Source organism: Hakea prostrata, chromosome 11 (assembly GCF_041222555.1).
Source record: "Hakea prostrata isolate BN-2017 chromosome 11, UWA_Hpros_2, whole genome shotgun sequence".
Taxonomy (NCBI): Eukaryota; Viridiplantae; Streptophyta; class Magnoliopsida; order Proteales; family Proteaceae; genus Hakea; species Hakea prostrata.
Genome location: NC_142610.1, coordinates 24,736,812 through 24,757,370, shown reverse-complemented (window position 1 = coordinate 24,757,370; position 20,559 = coordinate 24,736,812). Strand labels below are relative to the sequence as shown.

At 41.7% G+C, this 20,559-nt stretch overlaps 2 protein-coding genes across 3 annotated transcripts in view; both read left to right on the top strand.

Annotated features, from left to right (window-relative positions):
* VPS54 overlaps nucleotides 1-15,730 on the top strand; it is a 96,397-nt gene extending 80,667 nt beyond the window's left edge. Inside the window, exon 17 of one of the 2 annotated variants that reach the window (XM_089139669.1) lies at nucleotides 14,093-15,730. In XM_089139669.1, the coding sequence (XP_088995795.1) occupies nucleotides 14,093-14,156 (64 nt within the window). In that variant the 3' untranslated portion in view covers nucleotides 14,157-15,730. The remainder of the gene's footprint in view (nucleotides 1-14,092) is intronic. The other variant, XM_089139668.1, reaches the window with a different exon arrangement.
* Nucleotides 15,731-17,036: 1,306 nt separating this feature from the next.
* LOC149001064 (formin-like protein 14) overlaps nucleotides 17,037-20,559 on the top strand; it is a 40,427-nt gene continuing 36,904 nt past the window's right edge. The window contains 5 exon segments of the mRNA XM_089139827.1: nucleotides 17,037-17,611; nucleotides 17,711-17,879; nucleotides 18,043-18,746; nucleotides 18,824-19,045; nucleotides 19,131-20,559. Coding sequence (XP_088995953.1) covers nucleotides 17,807-17,879; nucleotides 18,043-18,746; nucleotides 18,824-19,045; nucleotides 19,131-20,559 — 2,428 coding nt within the window. The 5' untranslated portion in view covers nucleotides 17,037-17,611; nucleotides 17,711-17,806.

The window sequence follows — 20,559 nt, the reverse complement described above, 5'->3', positions numbered from 1 at the left end:
GTCAACCCTAACCAATTTGCATGATCTTTGGGTAGAGCATCACTAATAACATCCTCTTGTCTCTCTTCAACTCCCTCTGCTGAGACTTCCTTTTGTATGTGCTAATCTTGAAAATTTCCCCCAATCTTTTCCCAGTGGATCCTCACATGCATCTCCACCCCCACTTTCTCTATCCTTATCAATGTGCTCTGGCTGGGTTCTTCCCCTCCAAGGTTAGTGTTAGAATTTTAGCACATGTAATTAGCTTAGGGACTAAAAGGAAATTTAGAAAGAAGAAGAAGAAGGGTGAAAGCTTACATGTGTATTTTAGCTAAGTTACTGCAAATCAAATATGTAGGTAGGTGTTGCTATAGAATACCATTTTAGGAATTAGGAGGGCAAAGATCTTCATCGGTAATATTCTTCAACAAATCCTGAGTAGATATAAAAAGAGTCTCAAATTTCCCCCTCACGTGTAGGATTACACGTGGAAATTAATTACCAAATAACAGTCAATCCTGGGTTTCAAACCCATCTTGGTAACTCATGGGCTCATAAAATCAGAGCAAAATAGCCCAACTTAAGGAAATAATGGCACTATTATAATAAACCAGAATTTTTCAAGGAGTTATTTGTAAATATAGGAAAAGAATGGCAAATCTGTAAATAAATTGAAGTTAAAGTAGAGATGGCAGATCTGTAATTTTCAGAAGCGTGGATGCCAAAATTAATAAAGAGATGGTAATGTATGTGTGGAAGGGGTAGTTGGTAACATAAAATACATTAAGGCATACTGCATACAGAAAGTAGAGTGTACCGTGAGGGAAAATTATAAAATAAAAGATAGGAAGAAGAAAAAAACCTAATCACAAAATTAAGGAATCAAAAAAGGGAGGAAGAGGTCCCATCTACAATGTGAGCCAGAGGCGAAGCCAAACAGGCGAAGAAGACAAAGCAGGAGAGAAAGGAAATCCAAGAATCACCATCACATTTTTTTTTTTTTGTGTGTGTGTGTGTGTGTGTAAAAAGGATCAGCAGATTGATTCTGAAAGTAACAACATCAGATTCTTCAACTAAAAGAACTTAGTAAATGTGGCTGTAGGCAAAGGATAATGCATCCCAAGAAGAAGAATCAACTCGGTAAAGTAGAGATTACAAGGTGGCTCACACATGGTCATTGAGACATGAAAAAGCAGAGCATCTGCAGGTCTGTTTTGGAGAAGTCACTTATCAGGCCATCTAAATTCTCAAGAACTTGGATCGGGTGTTCTATTAATTGTGCAAGAACAATCCTCAAAAGAAACAGCAACATCAGTTAGTGCGAAGCAATCAGCAGGTACCTCAGACAGCAGAAAAGAATGCAAGCAGCAGCCAGTGTATATTGCTGTCCAGATAAAAATTGTAATTCATCAAAGGTAGAAGGACATCCTAGAGAACACAACAGGGCGGTAGCAATCACAGCAAATCTTGAACTGAAGGAGATGACTTGAGCTGAATCTGGGCTGCACTAGATAATGGGGGAGAAAGAAGAGAAAACTGAGCAGTCAAGAGAGAAAAAAACAGTCCCTAGACTGATTAAACCTGCTCTGATACTATATTAGAATTTCAGCAAGTGTAATCAGCCTAGGGACTAAAAGGAAATTTAGGAAGAAGAAGAAGAATAGAAAAAGACTGAAGAAGGGAGAGAGCTTGCATGTGTATTTTGGCTCTCCCATGGTACTTTGTTTATAATATAAATCAAGTCTCGGTTTAGGAAAGTTTCCTAAAGTGAGTTACTACTAAAAGAAAACTACATATTGCATAGAATCTCTCAAATCTACTAAAAAAAAATACTATCCCAGGGAGATTACTTGACAACCAAGCAATAAGAAAAATAGAAAGTGACCAAAAATAGAAAGTAACTAAAATAGAAAGTATCCGAAAGGGAAAGTACAGGCTGTAGCTTCAAAACTTGTGCACCAATGCAGCAGCTCTAAGACTTGTGCACCAAGGCAGCATCTCCATAAAATACGCAAATCTCAATAGTTGATATATGCTAAGGCTGCCCCCTCTGTCTTTACCTGTTCTCCCTTAACTTGGAAGTTCTCTCTTGTAGTATCCAAACCCTCACTCACCAGCACTTAATCTCCCCCTCCCTAAGTGCAATGTTTCAAAACTAACTCAGCATGCCTTCACAATTGATCATTTGATCTTCTACAAAGCTGATGTCATCTCCATCTTCTCTATTACCAACTCTCTCTTGCAGTTCGAATCTCTATGGCCTTCATGACAACCTTCTCAAGTGTAAACTCTTCATCTTATTCACCTAAAAATAATAAGTAAATAAATAAATAAAAACTCTTCCTCTTCAGGGTCCCCGGTTTCCTCATTTCCTCCCTCCAAATCTTTGGCTTCTTCCTCAGATTTTCCCAATCAAATATCTTAGCATGCCCCTTATCCTCATGCATTTTTGTAGCCAATGGTGAACTCCCATGCATAACCTTTGCCTCCAACTTGGAAACACAAGCTCCTCTCATTTGTTGGTAGACTCTTCCTGATCAAATTTGTCCTTCAGTTGTCCTACATTTACTGGTGTGGAGTCATCCTCTATCTTAAAATCCACAAGTCAAGCCATAGAGTCTCTCTTCTGTTTCTACCTTTGGAAAGGCCAAGAAACTTATAGATTGCATCATCCCATCAGTTGGTCCAAAATATGTAAACCTGAATATAAAGGTGGCCTAGGCATTCTTAGAATCAAAGACTACAACATTGTAGGCCTCCTCAGATGCATTTGGAGAATATCTTCCGAAGAAAATTCCATTTGTGTTAACTGGGTCTACATACTCCCACTCCTTGAAGAGTGATTCCTTTAAAACCAATTACTCCCCTCCAACCATCCTAGACTTGGTGATTTGTCCTCTCATTGTACCTGCTAGCTCTTTCTGCCTCATCTTTGCCAATTATTGACAGATTTAATATCTCCTTGCTACCCTTTTGGTTTTCTCTACCATATTGTCAGATCGTGTGCGGCATACACCTATAGCATTCCAAAGAACTCCCCCTTTTACTTCGTCACCCCCAAATCCTAGACTCTTTCCTCTCCCTCCCTCCATAAGCTTGACCCCATTTGAAATCTCCTCCCTCCTCTTCCTTTCCTTAGCTCATCAAGAGATAAGCTCCTTTGTCTCCTTGCCCATTTACACTACAACCTCTACTAGACACCACATATGCACCCCCTCTCGCAAAGTCCCTTAGTTGAACCTTATATGGTTCAAAGGCCACATGGCCCACATCCCTCATCAAGATTCCAACTCTTTAAGAGCTCTTTCCCTATGTCTCCCCACCCAATCCTTCCTTACCCATTGCTACATTCTAGTCAACCCCTCTTACATCTGCTTTGAGGAGGGAACCATTCCCCACCTCTTCTTTGCCTACCCCTCCAAATGTATTTGGCTTCTTGCCATTGCCTTTATACGGCTCCAATCTAGGCGCCCCCTCCCATTTGACTCCAAGTTTTGTTGGCTCATCTCTACTTTTAGTGGTTCCTCGATTGCTAACACAATTGTTAAGCTTATCTTTGGCGCCTGTATCTTGCAAATATGGATGGAGCACAATCTCCACAGGTGGACTTCCAAACCCAAATCCACTGAATAAGTTTGGAAGGCCATTTGCAGGGATATTAACTCCAAGCTTGCTACCCTACCCAAGAAACCTCTTGTAGGCTCCCCAAGGAATAGGCATATTCTTATTACTTGGGCACTTGATAATGACTCACTCGTTTTCCCCTCCTTGGCTAGCATAGCCTCAGAGTTCCCCCTCCTATTATACCTTCTTCTTTGTTCCCTTTGGGTTTTTATCTATATTTTTGTTCATCGAAATTTTTTTTTGAAAGAATCTTGTTTGATTGAATTTTTCATCTCAGGCCAGCCTAATATTCACGCAAGGAAAATAAATTTTATTTTTGTGTTTGTATGAATGTTGTCATTTTAGTCCACCTCGATTCACTGTAAATATGGGGTCAAACCAATAAAGGATGACATAGCATTAAAGGTCAAAATTCAACTAGGATTTGAAGAGGCTTCCAATTATATGTGAAGATGGATTATTTTAGTTTCGAGAGCCTTCATGTTTCAAGAACAAGAAGAGATTTACAACACCATCCTCATATTTTGTGTTTGGAAGACAAAAAACATCTTAAGCATGAAGAACATTTGAAGAAAGTTCTATAGCACTCCCATCATGTATAACTCAGCAAGACCCCTGACCCAAAATTCGAAGATCTTACTCTGCACATGTTATAAGTTTCTACTAGGTCTCCACCTATTTGACCTACAACCAACCAGGTAGGAGATGAGTGCTCTGATCCCCCCTTTGTGAGTGCTCTAATCTTCCTCGCTGGTAAGAATCTCTCCCTCGCCCCCCCCCCCATGGATCCCCCTCTGCGCTTCCTGCCCTCAACCTCCCGTCAGTCCCCACCACCTAACCCTTCTGTACTCCCTCCATCTCCAACTACCATTGCCAACCCTGAACTTGACCACTCCCCCCTCCCCCCCCCCCTGTCCCACCTACTGAAACCACTAAACCATGGACTCTCTTTTCCAAACCTGCAATCCCTCAGTTACGACTCTAGACCTCTTTCTTCCCCACTGACCCAGCTACTACTACCCTTACTACCCATTGCCCTGCTACATCCACTACTGCTGAATCCTTCGATGGCAACATGCCATCCTTGGACAATTGCTCGGCCCTGTTCCACACACAAATATCATTAAGACCTCCCTGGCCAAACAATGGAAAGCCATCAGTATCGTGGAAACTCACCTCCTTGACTCTGGTACTTTCCTGTTCAACTTTGATTCCCCGGCGTGTAAGTCTCGTGCTATTGAAGGCTCACCATGGTTCATCGGCAAATCTCCGTGTTTTATCAAACCTTGGAGTCCCTCAATGCCCCTCCATAAGGTCGACTTCAACACCCTTCCCCTGTAGATAAACCTCCCTGGGCTCCCTCTCAAGCTTTGGAATATTGATTGTCTGAGTCATATTGGTTCGGCCAGAGGGAAGCCCCTTCGTTCAGACTCGAAAACCATCGACTTGGAACGCCTCACTTATGTGAGGAGTTGTATCGAATTCTTAGCTGCTGCTCCTCTGCCACCTCTAGTTCAGATTGAAGATGACAATGGTCTAAAATATGATCAATTGATTTTATATGATTGGATCCCTAATCGTTGCAACCACCGTTCCTGTTTCGGCCATGACACAAATATTTGCTCATCTCTGCCTAGATGCACTCGCCTTTCCTCTACAACAAAACCAAATCCAACTCTGGATTTCATGCCCTATGAAGTCTCTGAAGCTCCACCAACAAAAATAATAGATGTTTGGAAAAAATCAGTGTCTTGGTAGACCCATCTACCTCCGCTGCTGCTTTATTGGATACAGCACTTGAATATGTGCCTGCTGCAACAAACATGAAAGAACCTTCGGTTGCCAATACTTATCAGAGACGAAGTAATCCATGTACGGTCATCGCTGCTCCCAAAATTTCGCAGGTTACTTCTGAACCTGGCCGTCTATCTTCTGAGAATGCTGGAACTACCTTTGTATGCACTGCTGCCATTCCACCTCTGCCTGAAGGTACGCCTACTATAGATCGGTCACAGAGAGATCCCTACTCCTTTACCGCTGACGAAAAAGATTCACCTTTCCCTTCTCTTGAAAACCTCGAAGCAAACCCTCTGTTGCTCCCTCTGGCTTCCGCCTCTGACCTCCTCGTCGAACCAGACCTCCCTTTGTCCCCAACCCCTTTTTCTACTCCCAACCTAAACCCCCTTTTGCCTAAAGTACCCTTCACCTACCCATTCCATGAGGGGCCCACACTTGGCTTAAGCCTCTCACAGAACTCCCCCCTTGTTGGACCACGACATTTGAACTGTGCCCACTTTTCCCTTAATGGGCCTCCTCCTTTATCTCCTCTGAAGCCCACCACTAACCCACTTTCCATTACACCAGCCCATAACAACTGAAAGCCCATTATCCCTTTTCACACTATTAACCCTTAAATATCCCATCGTAACAGTGCTGAACGCATCCCAATAAACCAACCTTTGCCTTATATCTCTTACCTTGAACCCATCTCTCTGTCTGAGTCCTCAATTGACCCAGATCTCTTTGGAACCCCCTCTCCCTTGAACTCCCCCTTATGTGAGACAGACCACATCTCCCCTCTCTGCATTTCTCAGCTAAACTTAAATTCCCCTACCATTATCAGCCCCAACTCAAATATCCATTTGGCTACCCCACCCCCACCCCGTTATTATGTCTGATGTTCTCATTTGGAATGTGAGGGGTATTAACTCCCTAGCTAAACAATTGGAAGTTAAGAACTCCCTCAAATAATCAAAAGCTTCATTTTGTGCGCTTTTTGAAACCCATGTCCTCCAAAATAATGCCCATTGGATTGCTCGAGCTATAGCCCCCTCTTGGTCCTTCATTTCAAACTATGATCACTCCTCTAATGGGAGAATCTGGATTCTTTGGGACCCCTCAAAATTCCAAATTTCTCTCATAAACTCTTCTCCCCAACTTATGCACCCCAACATATCCCCTTCTCACCCTTTCTTCATCACCATCATCTATGGATTCAATCGTGCTTCCCACCGTATCCCGCTTTGGGAGGATATTCGTTCGATCTCTTCATCCATTGTGGACCAGCCTTGGTGCATTGGTGGAGATTTCAATATTGTCCGCTCCGCCCATGAGTGTATTGGTGGGCACCCCCCTCACACGGTTGCGGTTGATGCTTTCAACTCCTACATCAAGACTTTGGCCTCTCTGACTTCTGTTGGTCGGGCCATCTTCTTACTTAGCATAACCGTCGTGTGGGCTCGGCTAGAATTGCTTCTAAGCTAAATCGATTCCTCACTAATGATTCTTGGCTCTCCAATTTCCCTTCCTCCCATGCCTCGTCCTCCCCTCCTAGCCTTCCCAATCATTCCCCTGTCTTGTCCATATTCTTCCTCCTCTATCCTTTGGTCCAAAGCCATTTAAATTCTTTGATATATGGACTACTAGTTCTTCCCTTATGCCCATTGTTGCTAAGGCTTGGGAAAACCGGTTCACTGCCATTCTCTCCCCCTTATTGCTTTCGCCTGTAAGCTCAAAAACACCAAAGAAGCTCTTCATTCTTGGAATGTTTCCACCTTTGGTAATATCTCCTTTAGGGTTACTTATTGTCGATTGGATCTTCTCTGTATCCAGTCCCTCATTCATGATGACCCTTTCAACTCTTCTTTGGCTGGTTTTGAAATCTTGCTCTTTAAGAAGCTTTCCTCTCTTGCCTCCTAGAAGAAAACTTACTCTGCCAGAAAACTCGAATCAAATGGCTCGAGCTTGGGGACTCCAATACTGCTTATTTTCACCGTCCCTCAAAGCTCGCCAAAATTACAATTCCATTCCCATCCTTCTCTCTAGTAATGGTTCCTAGATTTCCGATCCTCCCAGTATCAAGGCCGAAGTCGCCTCTTTCTTCTCCAATCTCCTCTCCCCTTCATCTCTCTCTCCTCGTTCCCCCTCCCCCCAATCTCCTTAACAAATTTCTAGACCCCTCCTCTCTCCCTTCCCTCTGTGTTATCCCTTCCGCACATAGTTGTCAAAGCGGCAAAATGGCCAAAGTGATTGGGGCTCCATTTAGGCAATTAGGCGACAAATCGGCGCTTAGGTGGCAATAAAGGGACTAAAGTGATTGGGTCAAAATTTTTAATACAACTACTTTTTAATAAAATACTTTTTATTATAAGCTAAACAAACATTCAACAATATTATTCATATATTGTTTAGTGAAATTATTTTACGAATTATTTTTTACATAACTTTTTTCTTAAATATACATGAATAATATTCGAATTGGAATCAAAATTGATGTATCCATTTTTTCCTTTTTTTACCAAATAGTGCCGACATGATAAATTAATAGATCTCATTATTCCAATTTCCAAGTCATTGTTTATTTAATGATTCATTGATTATCGATGTTGAGTATGGCTCATGCTTCACATTCTGTTGCCGACAAGCACTTTGGGCCTCAGAGTTCATTTGCAAATTGGGCCTCGATTCCGAAATGACTCACCTATTTAAATTTATATACGGCTTTGTAGAATAAATATGATTAAAAAAAAGTAGCGTCTAGGCAACAATAAGGCACACAAGGCGGCAAAGCGGTAGTGCCTAGGCAAAAAAGCGGCCAAAATCAGCCTATCAATTAAGCGGTCGAAAATTAGGCAGCTTAAAAACCGCTTTGCCGCGCCTTGGCGGACGCTTTGATGACAATGCTTGTAGAGGAAATTCTTCTCGTTATTCGCTCCCATAAGCCTAATCTTGCCCCTGGGCCTGATGGATTCAGTATGGTGTTCTTCCTCTCAGCCTGGGACCTTATTGAGGATGACCTTGTGAAAGCCATCTGTAGCTTCTTCCTTAATCCTTCCCAACTCTCCTCCATCAATCAAACTTTCCTTTGTCTCATCCCCAAAAAGCCGAGTGCTTCTTCTCTCACAGACTTCCGCCCTATCTCCCTCTATAATCTATTCTATAAATTCATCTTTAAGGTCCTTGTGAATAGACTCAAGAAGGTTATGCCCCTTTTTGTGAGTTCCTACCAATCTGCTTTCATCTCTGGTCGTAGCATAGCAGATAATATCCTCCTTTGTGCGAAAATTATTTGTGGATTTGATAGGTCCTCCCACTCCCCCGCTGCTCTTATGAAGGTTGATCTCCACAAAGCCTTTGATTATATCCGTTGGGACTTTATCAACGATGTTCTCTCTCACATGAGATTCCCGCCCTCCATCAACTAGATTGAGATTTGTATCTCTACCCCCCACTTCTCCATTATCACCAATGGCACTCTGGTTGGTTACTTCCCTTCTCGTGTTGGTATCCGTCAAGGTTGCCCCCTCTCCCCTTACCTCTTCTCTTTTGCCTTAGAGGTTCTCATTAGGTCCTCTTATCAGTGTCTCATCTCCCCCATGCCTAAATGCAAGTCCCTCAATCTCACTTGCCTTGCTTTTGCCGTTGACCTAATGATCATATCCAAAGTTGATCATCAATCCATCTCCTCCATCCTATCAGCCCTCTCTAACTTTGAGTCCCTTGAGTCCCTTTCCAGCCTCAAAGTTAATTTTGATAAGTCTACCATCTTTTTCTCTGGTATTCCTGACTCCCTACACTCATCTCCTCCAGCTTACAGGGTTCAAGTCTGGTTCTTTCCCGGTGACCTATCTTTGTCTTCCCCTTATTCCTGGTAGACTTTATCACCACTGTTCCCCCATGCTTGATCATATCCGCAAAAACCTTCAACTCTAGAAAGGTAAGCTTCTCTTTATTGCTGGTCAAGTCGTGCTCATCAATTCAATCCTCCACTCTTCTTACCTTTATTAATGTGGTATCTTCTCCCTCCCCAAATCCACAATCCTTACTATGGAATCTCTTTTTTGTGCTATCCTTTGGAAGGGTCAAGAAGCTTCCCGCTTCCTTCATCCCATCAGTTGGTCAGCTATCTGTTGCCCAAAATCTAAAGGGGGCCTTGGTGTTCTCCGCATCCTGGATGTCAATATGGCCTGCCTCGTCAAACTCATCTAAAAGATTGTATCCAAACAAGATTCCATTTGGGTCCGATGGGTTCACTCTTACCTCCTCCATTCTAACTCCTTCTGGATCGTTCCCATCCCCTCCAACCCTTCTTGAGTTTGGAGACAGCTTCTCCTTCTGAGGCCGCGTGCACTCACGGCGATCTATACTCTTATCTCCACTAGCACCACCACCTCCTTTTGGCTAGACCTGTGGCATCCGATGGGCATTCTTTCCACCTTCCTTGGCCCCCACACTGTGTACAATACCCTTATCCCAAATCCACCCCCCTATCCTCCTTTATTTTTTATGGCTCCTGGTCCCATTCCCCCCACCCCTGTCTCACACAAGTTTGGAAGTCCCTCCTCACTCTCTAATTCCCTTCATGATAATACTGTCTAGCTCCCCACCCCCACTAAAAGCTTTACCTCGTCCTCGGCCTGGGACCTCCTCCGTACCCCTTCCCACCCCCTAGCCCCCGTTGATCTGGTTTAAAGGTCACATCCCCCGCCACTCACTTACCCTTTGGAGAGCCCTCATGCTTGCCCTTCCCACCCAAGCTTTCCTCATTAGCCGTCACATCCCTATAAACCCAAATTGTACCCTTTATTGGTGTAACCATAAGGACCTTGGCCACCTATTCTTCCTTTGCCCTTTCTCCAACTTCCTTTGGAGAAATCCCTTGCTTCTATTTTGCCCTGCTTGCGTCACTCCTTTGGGTTTGCTAGAGATTGGTCTTGGGTCTTGATAAGTTTTTCAGGTTCCTCTATTTGTGACTGGATCAGTAAGCTTGTATTCAGTGCTATTGTTCATCGTTTTTGGTGGGAACGCAATCTCAGAAGATTGACCTCCAAATCCTGCTCTATTGACATGATTTGGAAGGCCATCTATTTTGATGTCTCTGCTAAGTTTTTTCTTCTCCCCATCCCCCTATTATTGACACCCCAAGGAATAGGCTTATTGTTGTTTCCTGGGGTCTAATTCCTCTTTCCAGCCTCCTGTTTGAAGGTTGTTTATTCTATCTTTTTTCAGTTAATTTAATTATTCATCCATCCCAAAAAAAAAAAAGTTTCTACTAGTTTTTGAGTTCCACTTTTAACAACCCCACCTTTCCAAACAGTCCCACGCACCCCTTCACCCCCTCCCTCCACACACACGCACACACAAAAAAAAGGTGGAGAGAAAGGGTATTTTCTGTATCTTTGGTTTTGCCGTTATAACCTATGCAAATACATTTATATGGTCTCACTTTTACCTCCCGAATATTTTCTTTTGTTCATGGTTTTGTATGTATCATCATATACTGTATAATGGGTCTGGTTTCTTTGATAACACACCTAAGAAAGGTTTCCTCTATTGCCGTAATATCTTCCACATGTCATTATCAGTGTGGTGTAGGTAAATCACAAGATAGACTTAGTTTATAACAGTTAAACCTCAGGATGGATTATGGTTGTATTGTGCTTTTTTATTCCATTTGTTTTCATTGTAATGGGCTATTTTACTGGGCCTAAAATATGGGCAGAAGGGAGGTATTCGGGATTGTACTTCGTTATTTGAAGTGTTCCCAGTAGTATTTTGATTCCTTTCTAAACTATGTTTATGTAATAAGCGATAGAATTTCATTCCTGGTTAGATTAGGTTTTCTTTTCGAACATTTTTTTCCCCTTTACATAAAGCTGTTAAAAGCCTACTCAAACATGCTCAGAGAAGCCATATTTATCCTTCTCTTTCTTCTCTTTCTTCTCTTTATCCCTGGGAGGCAGTGAGATTCTCTACCCTCTTGGTGAAAATAACCCATAGTTATCTGGTTATCACTTTCTTTTAACTCTTATTTTCTCCTTCTCACTTAAGTATTTCTACCATCTGTTCTTTGTATGTTTTGCTGTAATTCACTACAACCTGAGATTGTGAAATTTTGTCTCCTTGAGTACTGTTTACATTTTCATGATAAGATTTAATAGCAAGAACCCTCACAAATAGACTTGGGAGATACCCTGTTTTCAAGCCTTTTTGCCTGGAAAAAGAAAATGCCCTCTAGGATGGCCCATTGATTTAGGTCAACTGCTTAAAGTCTCTGACTTCTGTCCTATTTTTCATATAAGACCTGAGTTTTCAAATTATTTTTGGTCCCGTCATCCAATTTCTATGATAGCTTGTGGATTTGAATTTGGTTGGTGAAGTAGAGAATCAACCCATTCTTTAATTCAATGTTGTTGGTTAAACTGGGTTTAATTATAGTTCTACTGTTTCTAGGATCTGCACCCTTGTGATCATGGTTTCATAAATTTCTCCTAAACCATTAGTCAGATCATTCCTATGTTCCAAAAAGTGCTTGTCTTTCCTATTAACTATTGCTTCCTAGAGTTTGGTTTTAATCCAGGAGATTTGGAAATTTAGTCAAGTTTCATCTTTCCATCTGAGTTGGATTTTGACTTCCTACCTAACCCTTCTCCGTACCAAAGGTGGGGCCTGAGCCCCTTATCCAGTTTCAATATCCAAATAGTCAAGGTAGGAAACCGCGAAGAATAGCATAGCATATTGTTCCATGGAGTCAAGTACACAAAGGAATCAACTCTACTTCTCAGATGCGGACTTACGAAGGCTAGGCCCACTGATTTTGCCTTCAACTTGTCGCCTTAAGCTTCCTGCTAATAGTTGGGAGAGAAAAACAGACAGCTGGAAATAGAAGAAAAAATATTCAAATCCAAATTGTGAATCTTAATTTGTATATCCAATGGTTAGCAAAATCAAAATCCTCACATCACCTTGAAACATGGAAAACAGATTTACAGGGGCCCTGGATGGTTGGCAAAATCAAAGTTCTTATTGATAGCGAACTTCCTTTGGCAGCATAGTAACAATTTTGATCGGAAAACTTAAGTCTAGGATAGGATTTGAATTAAGCTAAAGCAAATAAGAGTTGAAGGTAAGCATAAAGGATGATACAAAGCTAGCTCCAGGGGTTCAATGAGTTGGCAAATTGACTTTGGTTCTTAGGATAAGTAGGTTGGTGTTGGATTAGAGTAAGTTGTGGGTGCTGGCTAGGATTTGAATTAAGGGCAAATAAGAATTGAAGGTAAGCATAAAAGATGATACTCCAGCTAGGCTCGATAAGTTTCTATGAGTTGGCAATTGACTGGGTTCTTAGCCTAAGTAGGTTGCTGTTGGATTAGAATAAGTTGTGGGTGCCGGCTAGGTTTTGTTTCTTCAACTTTTAAACTCCCAACCCCCTCCACCCCCCCCCCCCCCCCAAAAAAAAAAGGGGGGGGGGAAACTTTTTATGCCTTTATTTTCCTCTGGACCGTTCCCCTAGATTTGCTGTAGCAAAATGTATTTAGTTTTATTTATCATTGATTCTTTGTATCTATAATGCATAATCTTATCTATTATAATGAGGGATAAGAAACGGAAAGGCTCCCTTATAATGTAAGCATCAAAATGTTTCAAGTTGGGCTTTTTGCACTTGGATGATAGTATCTTGGTAATGTTCAAATTTATGACTGGCATAGATGATCAATTTAGACATGACAGTGTTTAATTCTGGGTGCTGACATGTCAGGCAGAGTCTTTATCTAGAAAGCACACTTAAGTCATGTTTGTTTCCAGGGCATACCTTCAGACAGAAAATCTCAAGGTCTTGTTCATAGGTGTTTCAAGATAAATCACATAAAAGGATTATTCTTAACATTTTGGGTAGACACTCCGTGCAAAATTGGAGTCCCTTGTATATATTCCTGCCTTCTATAAATTCCCTATAATTGAGAACAGCAGTCCTTCTTTTACTGTGGCCTTTTATTTCTCCTCTTTCCCTAAAAGAATCCTTAAACATCGTTCAGATCAATGTTGGTCCCATATAATGGAGTGAGCTGCATGAATGTTCTCTCAACAATCAACTCTGTCAAAGCAGTGCCAAAACTTTTTATCAGTCTTAACCACTTAACTGTGCATGCCTTTGCCAACGCAGAGCTGTTCTAGTGGTTGAAACCAACACCTCTTAGTGAAGAGGTCGTGGGTTCAACTCTCGCTGAGGCATATTAATATCCCCATCCCCCGGCTTAATAAAGCCCCTTTGTACCCAAAAAAAAAAAAAAAAAAACTATGCATGCCTTTTCTTACCATCTCTTCTGGAGTCATTTAGGCCTGTCCCTGGATCTTTTTACTCCATCATGACAATGCACTTATCATGCATGAGAGTCTAGACTACTCATAAATTAGTTCTTATCTGTTTGTTCATGATGATTTAAGTGCTTCACCTTTTTAATTGACTGGACATATTTCCGATCACATATGCATTATGATACTCATTCAAGGTTCAATGAATGGCCCTGTCTATTGCAGTTCTCTCCTGTCCCTTCCCAACCCCCCCCCCCTCCCCCTCTCTCTCTTCTCTGTCTCTCATTTCTTTTGTCTCCCTTTTTGGTTGGTGTTCCTTCTGTATAGTTTGTTATTAATATGTGTACTTCAGTGTTGAACTATGAATTACTGACTTGTAGTTACTGTTACCTTCCAGATGTTCTATGTGCTCCAGCCATTACTTTGACAAAGGATTTGACCCCTGTTTTCTCTTGCTGTAAAGTGGGGTTTCAACCAGAAATACATGGGTTCATCAGGTGATCATGTTAACCTACTGCTGCATACACAATTGCGAATATTACTGAACTTCATGGTCACTTTCCATGATCAAAATTCTAGGTCTAGTCAAAACAATTTTTTGTTCAATGATTCAGTTACACTGAACAAAAATGAGCGTTTGTTTCAAATTTTGTTTTCATTTTCTCCTGGGTCAGTAATCATTTGTCATCGAAAATAATTGTATCTGTGAGTATTGTTTTGATGTAAGTTTCCTGTTTGCTTGCATGATTTCTTGTTCAGATCATTAGTCTTCATTTTTAGTTTGTGGAAAATTTTGGCGTTTGAGATTCATTTGTTGATTATCTGTATTCACCTTTTGTTGGTTTACCCATTTTGGATAAATTACCCGACAGCAAAATGCTGGGAATTTACGGATACAGCCAATATGTTAGCCAACTGAATCACACAATCTCCAAGGTCAATTTTACCGAATGGTGATCATCATCAATGCATGATTTGTCGTGGAATGGTGGTAGCAGTCAGGCGTTTATGTGGCTTGGTAAAATTGCCTCCTAATCTGTTATAGGGTAGGCTTATAATCTTGCGTCTGCCTATTATATTAACAAATTGGTTAACATTGGTTGATAGAGATGAACGAAAATGTTGGCTTCTTTGGTGCATTTGCTTGAAGGTTGGAATTGATTTTTGGAAATATTCCTGATACAATTTTTGTTTTTGGAAAAAAAATATATATAAAGGGGTACCTCTTTTAGTTGTTGGAGACCGGAGAGACTTTTTTGGCTTAAAATGAAAAACAGAAAAATCCAGATCTTGCTTTTGGCCTGCTAAGGTTGTCTGTAACTGCAGGAAGCATCCCACGATTGTAAACGTAGTTGTATACTTGTATGCAAACATAATGATGTAATATAATTTGTGTTTAATTTAATGATGCCCCTGTTCTGTTTTTCAAGATGAGAGCTTTGCACGAACCGAAAGAAGTTGCTCTGTGGAAGTGAGTGTGAGTTTGAATCTTGCGAAGTTTAAGTGAGCTTGAATTATCTTAGATGCGTGAGGTGTAAGCTTGGTGACCCGTTTGGGAAGCGTGCAATTAACGTGGTCTTTTGCTCACTGCAACCCTTTGCTGAGTTCGGAAAACTAGCTATTCATGCCCTGATCTCCTCGTGCTCCTAACCCCCACGGACAACGAAAACAAATGGAAATGATTTTGTTGGAAAGAAAATTCCCAAGGTACACCATATTCGTATACGAAAAACGTTGAATGGAAGTAGACCACACTCATTCTTTTTGATTGTTAGCCCTGATTCAATTCTTCAGCAAACTCGGCCAACGCCCCCTTTGGAAGCCCAGCCCGCCCTAAAAGATATATTTTTTTATTACACTCCAGACTATTTGAGTGGATTTTTATTTACAGCAGTCTTGCTGTCTGCGGCTAAAGATTGAGATTATGCCAAAGCATCCAACGTTATTAAATCAACTAAATATATCCAACTGAATCAACGATTCTCCTTGTCTACCTTTTGTTCGGATCTCCTTTTTCTTCCTTCCCTAACATCACCGGCACCACCACCACCACCTCTTCCTCGCGGCAAACTCAGTCTGGTTTACATTTGGATCAACCTCATCACCTTCTTCATCTCTTCTTGGTTCTACTGCTCCATCTACTGGTGGCTTCTCATTCGAGACACCACTCTTTGGTTCCTTGACCTCTGCAAGTTCCACAACTACAACTTCTACCACATCTAACCTATTTGTTGGATCTAATGCTTACCTCAAATTTTTCATTTTCATTTTGGCTCTACTTCATCATCATTTGGATCAACATCATTGAGCCGGATCTTTGAATTGATGTCGCGTCCCCTCAAAGGGTTAACTTAAGAATCAACAAGGTCCACTTTTTTCGACCTTGTCAACGATTTTTGCCTTTGGGGGTTAACTTAAGAATCGACAAGGTCCACTCTTTCCCTTTGGGGGTGGAGCATGGCCTATATCCATTACTTGGCTATTTGTAACTGTTATGCTCTTTTCATTGTCAGGTGTTTTATCAGATTGAATAAATATGCTTTCTAAAAGAAAAAGGGAAAAGAAAAAAAAAAAAAAAAAAAAAAAAAAGAAGCGCTGACTAATTTTTTTTTTCCTCTAGGCTGCGTTTGTTTGCTGGAATAAAGTGGGGTGGAAAAAAAGGGGTGGGAAAATTCTTGAAAAAAGTGTAGATTTCTTACTTTTCCTTTAAATTCCAAAATGGTACATTGTTTTGTTGCTTGGGGTGGGAAAGTGGGAGACAAGTTCCCTTGAATCAAGGAAACTTGTCTGCATGTGGCAGCCCAACTTTCCCACCCCATGCCATTTTAAAACCCTACATATTTGGTGGGACTTCGTAGGAAAGTTGGGAAAAGTAAAAAGTGGGACTCACCCCTATCACTTTTCCACAAAATCTTTTCATTTCCTTTCCTTCTCCCTCACCCTACTACACATGGGACCCACATGTTTTTTTTTCCCATCTCACATTTGCAAACAAACGTAGCCTTAAATCCCAAAATGGTACATTGTTTGGTTGCTTGGGGTGGGAAAGTGGGAGACAACTTTCCTTGAATCAAGGAAACTTGTCTGCTGATATGGCAGCCCAACTTTTCTACCCCATGCAAAAGTAAAAAGTGGGACCCACCCCTATCACTTTTTTACAAAACTCTTTCTTTTCCTTCTCCCTCACCTCACTACATATGGGACCCACATGTTTTTTTTTTCCCACCCCACCTTTGCAAACAAACGCAGCCTTAAGATTTGCCAAAGGGGGGGGGGGGGGGGGAAGTTGGGGCCTTGGGGTTGGGAGGGATATTTTGCAAATTTGGGGCTGTATGTTACAAACTCAAATTCCATGCCATGTTTCATTGGGTACTCGATTTTGAAAAGCTCAATCAAATTTTTGAGATTGCGCGGTGGTGAGTTTGGAATCGAAATATGGTCGAGGTTTCGCACCATCCCTCTGACTGGTAGCAGCTTTTCTTTTACGTTCCCGAGACTGGAGGTGAATGTATTTCTATATAAATCCGCACCACCCTGGTGTCACCACCAACGCTCACCGTACTCAGTTACATCGTTCTCATTCTCCACTTTACCTGTAATCTATCATTTCAATTTTTGATCGCAGAACAAGTCACTGTTCAGGAATCACTGGTTAGTTGCTATTGGTGGTTTTTAGTTGGACCGAACTTAACTTTACAACGCAACCAAGCTCCGTTTTGACTTGTTTGAGCCATCCTCTTATCCTCGTTTTCATTTTGCAAGTAGGGATGAGTTCCTTCCTCCTTTTTTACCCGGGAACTACAGAAAGTTTTGGTTAATTTTCATCTTTGTTTCGAAAACGAAATAAGAAGGTTGCAGGTTGCCCTAATTTTTACTACTCGCGTACTTGCGATGCACTGTTAATAATAATTAAGCTGTAATATCCTGGTGCCGACCCAAACTTGTATTGATTGGGATAATGCTTTTGATGAGTTGGTTAGTTTTCGTTCTTATATTGTTCAAGTCGCATTTGCAGGGTTGGTTGCACTTGGCGCTGCTGTTGGCAATGGGATAGAATCAGCCTGATGAATCATATATAGTGTACAATCGGAGTTGTGATCTTGCAGTTAAGATGTCCCTCTTTAGTCGATTCTTTTATAGAAGGCCTCCTGATGGCTTACTGGAAGTTGTTGACAGAGTATACGGTGAGTATCATCATCCTTTGTTCAAATACTGGGTATTGTTGCCCCATCTTTTTAGGAAGATAAGAAGGTGCACTAATGCCTTAAGCACATTTATTTGTCTACTCTACTGCTGTTCGTCCTTATGAATTAATTAATTTTTGTCCTCTTTCGTTTGGCTTTGCAGTTTTTGATTCATGCTTTTCAACAGAAGTCTTACGAGAGGGAATGTATCATATCTACTTGCATGAGATTATTACTGAGCTTCATGAAGAGTATTCGTGCTCTTCATTTCTTGTCTTCAACTTCCGTGAAGGAGAAAAAAGAAGCCAATTTGCGGAAATTCTGTGTGAACACGATGTCACTGTCTTGGATTATCCCCGGCAGTATGAAGGTTGTCCCCTCCTTCCATTATCTTTAATTCAGCATTTCTTGCATGTTTGCGAGAATTGGCTTTCTATTGGGAATCATCAAAATATTATCTTGCTTCATTGTGAGAGGGGTGGTTGGCCACTGTTGGCATTTCTCTTAGCTAGCTTCCTGGTTTTCAAAAAGCTGCACATTAGTGAGCAGAGGATTCTTGAAATTGTCCATCGCGAGGCTCCCAAGGGTTTATTACAGCTTCTGTCCCCTCTGAACCCATTACCATCTCAGCTTCGTTACTTGCATTATGTAGTCCGGAGAAACATCTCCCCTGAATGGCCACCTTCAGAGCGGGCTCTTTCCTTGGATTGTCTCATTCTTCGAGCAATTCCAAGCTTTGACTCCCACTCTGGATGTAGGCCAATGATTCGTATTTTTGGTCGAAACCTCCTGAGCAAGGATGGACTTTCAACTCAGATGCTGTTCTCCTTGCCCAAGAAGAACAAAGCCCTTCGGCATTACCGACAGGTAAAATGCCTATCATATGAGAGTTCTGGTTTCCAGCTTGTTTGCTGGTGTTAAGATTGGGTGGTTTCCTTCCACAGGTGGAATGTGATGTTATCAAAATTGACATACAATGTTTGGTTAAAGGGGATGTTGTATTGGAGTGCCTCCATGTAGACTTGGACTCAGAAAGGGAAATCATGATGTTCCGCATAATGTTCAATACTGCTTTTATCCGATCCAACATTCTGATGCTGAATTCTGAGGATTTGGACATTCTTTGGGATTCAAAAGAGCGGTATCCAAAGGGCTTTCGGGCTGAGGTGAATTTCTTAATTCTCTGTAGGTGTGAATTTTTTATGAAGAAAATGAATTCCATCATTTCTAACTTCAATCTTATGGACTCAGGTTCTCTTTGCTGAGGTTGAGAGCATATCTCCTCATAGAGCTCCAATTGTAACTTTAAATGGCGAAGAGAAAGGTGGGTTGCCCATTGAAGCTTTTTCAAGGGTTCAAGAGCTCTTCAGTGGTGTTGAATGGGTTGATAGTGATGAGGATGCTGCTTTATGGTTAATCAAGCAAATCTCTGCAAATGCCTTACAAGACAAAATTGAAAAACTAATTTTAACTGATGTGAGTGAGCTGTCAAGACTGCAGAGTAAGGTTAGTGTAGAAACATCTCCAACAGACTCTGAGGAGGAAAAGAATAATTCAAAGATTGCTAGAATGAATCTTATAGAATCTGAAACCAGTCCAGATGCAGAACTTGCAGCCACACCGTGTATGAATTCCCTTAATGATTCTGTAGCTCAAGACATTGAATTAAAAGATGTTACATTTCCACAGGACTTTGTTTCCCCCCCTTCTGTTTTTCCAACTCGAGATTCAGAATCAAGTCCAGTTTGTTTTGTCCTTCCTCACTTTCTAAGCGATGGTACCCCTGCTACAGATTCTGCTCCACCAAATTTACCACAACCACCACGGCTATGTCTATCAGCTCAACTTGAAACTCTGGAAGATAATGCTGATAATACAACTAAACTATTGCAAAGCCCTTCACCACCTCTTCCTGCAATTAAGAATGGATTTACTTCAGATTCTAGTGCACCACGCCCTCTAGGTGGAGTAACTACACCCCCCTCTCCTCCTTTGAGGATCACTAATTGTGTTCAATCCACGATGACACCTTTCTTTACTGTTTCTGGTGGACAGCCCCCTCCACCACCACCTCCTCCACCCCTACATTGTGTATCTCTCGAAGTTCCAGCTACATCACATTCTTCTACCTCTCTTATTAGGGCCCCTCCCCCACCTCCCCTACCTCTATTGTCCTATTCTGGGAGAGATGCTCAAACCTCGGTTACTCTTCAGACCTCTATTTCTGATGTAAATCCCCTATTGCCTCCTCTTCCTCTCTCTTCTATTTCTTGCAAAGACGTGTCATTAACCCCTAGCACACCGGCTTCCCTTGTTTCTGGTAGAGGTTCTCCTCCACTGCAATCACCACCCATGCCTCCACCTCCACCTCCGTCTCCGCCATCCCTTTCTACTTCTACAAGAGGCCTTTCTCCTCCACCTTCTGGTGGTGTCACCTATAGATGCACACCACCTCTACCCCCACCTCCCCCAAAGATCGTGAGTAACAACCCATATGTGCGGCTTCCTCCACCTCCTCCTGTTGGTTCTCGTCAAGGCCCTCCACCACCTCCGCCACCTCCCTCTAGCTCTAGTAGTTTTAGTCATCAACCACGACCTTTGCATAATTCATATAATAATGTTCCTCTGCCACCACCGCCTCCTTTTAGTTCAGGCAGCTTAAGAGCATCTAGCAATAACC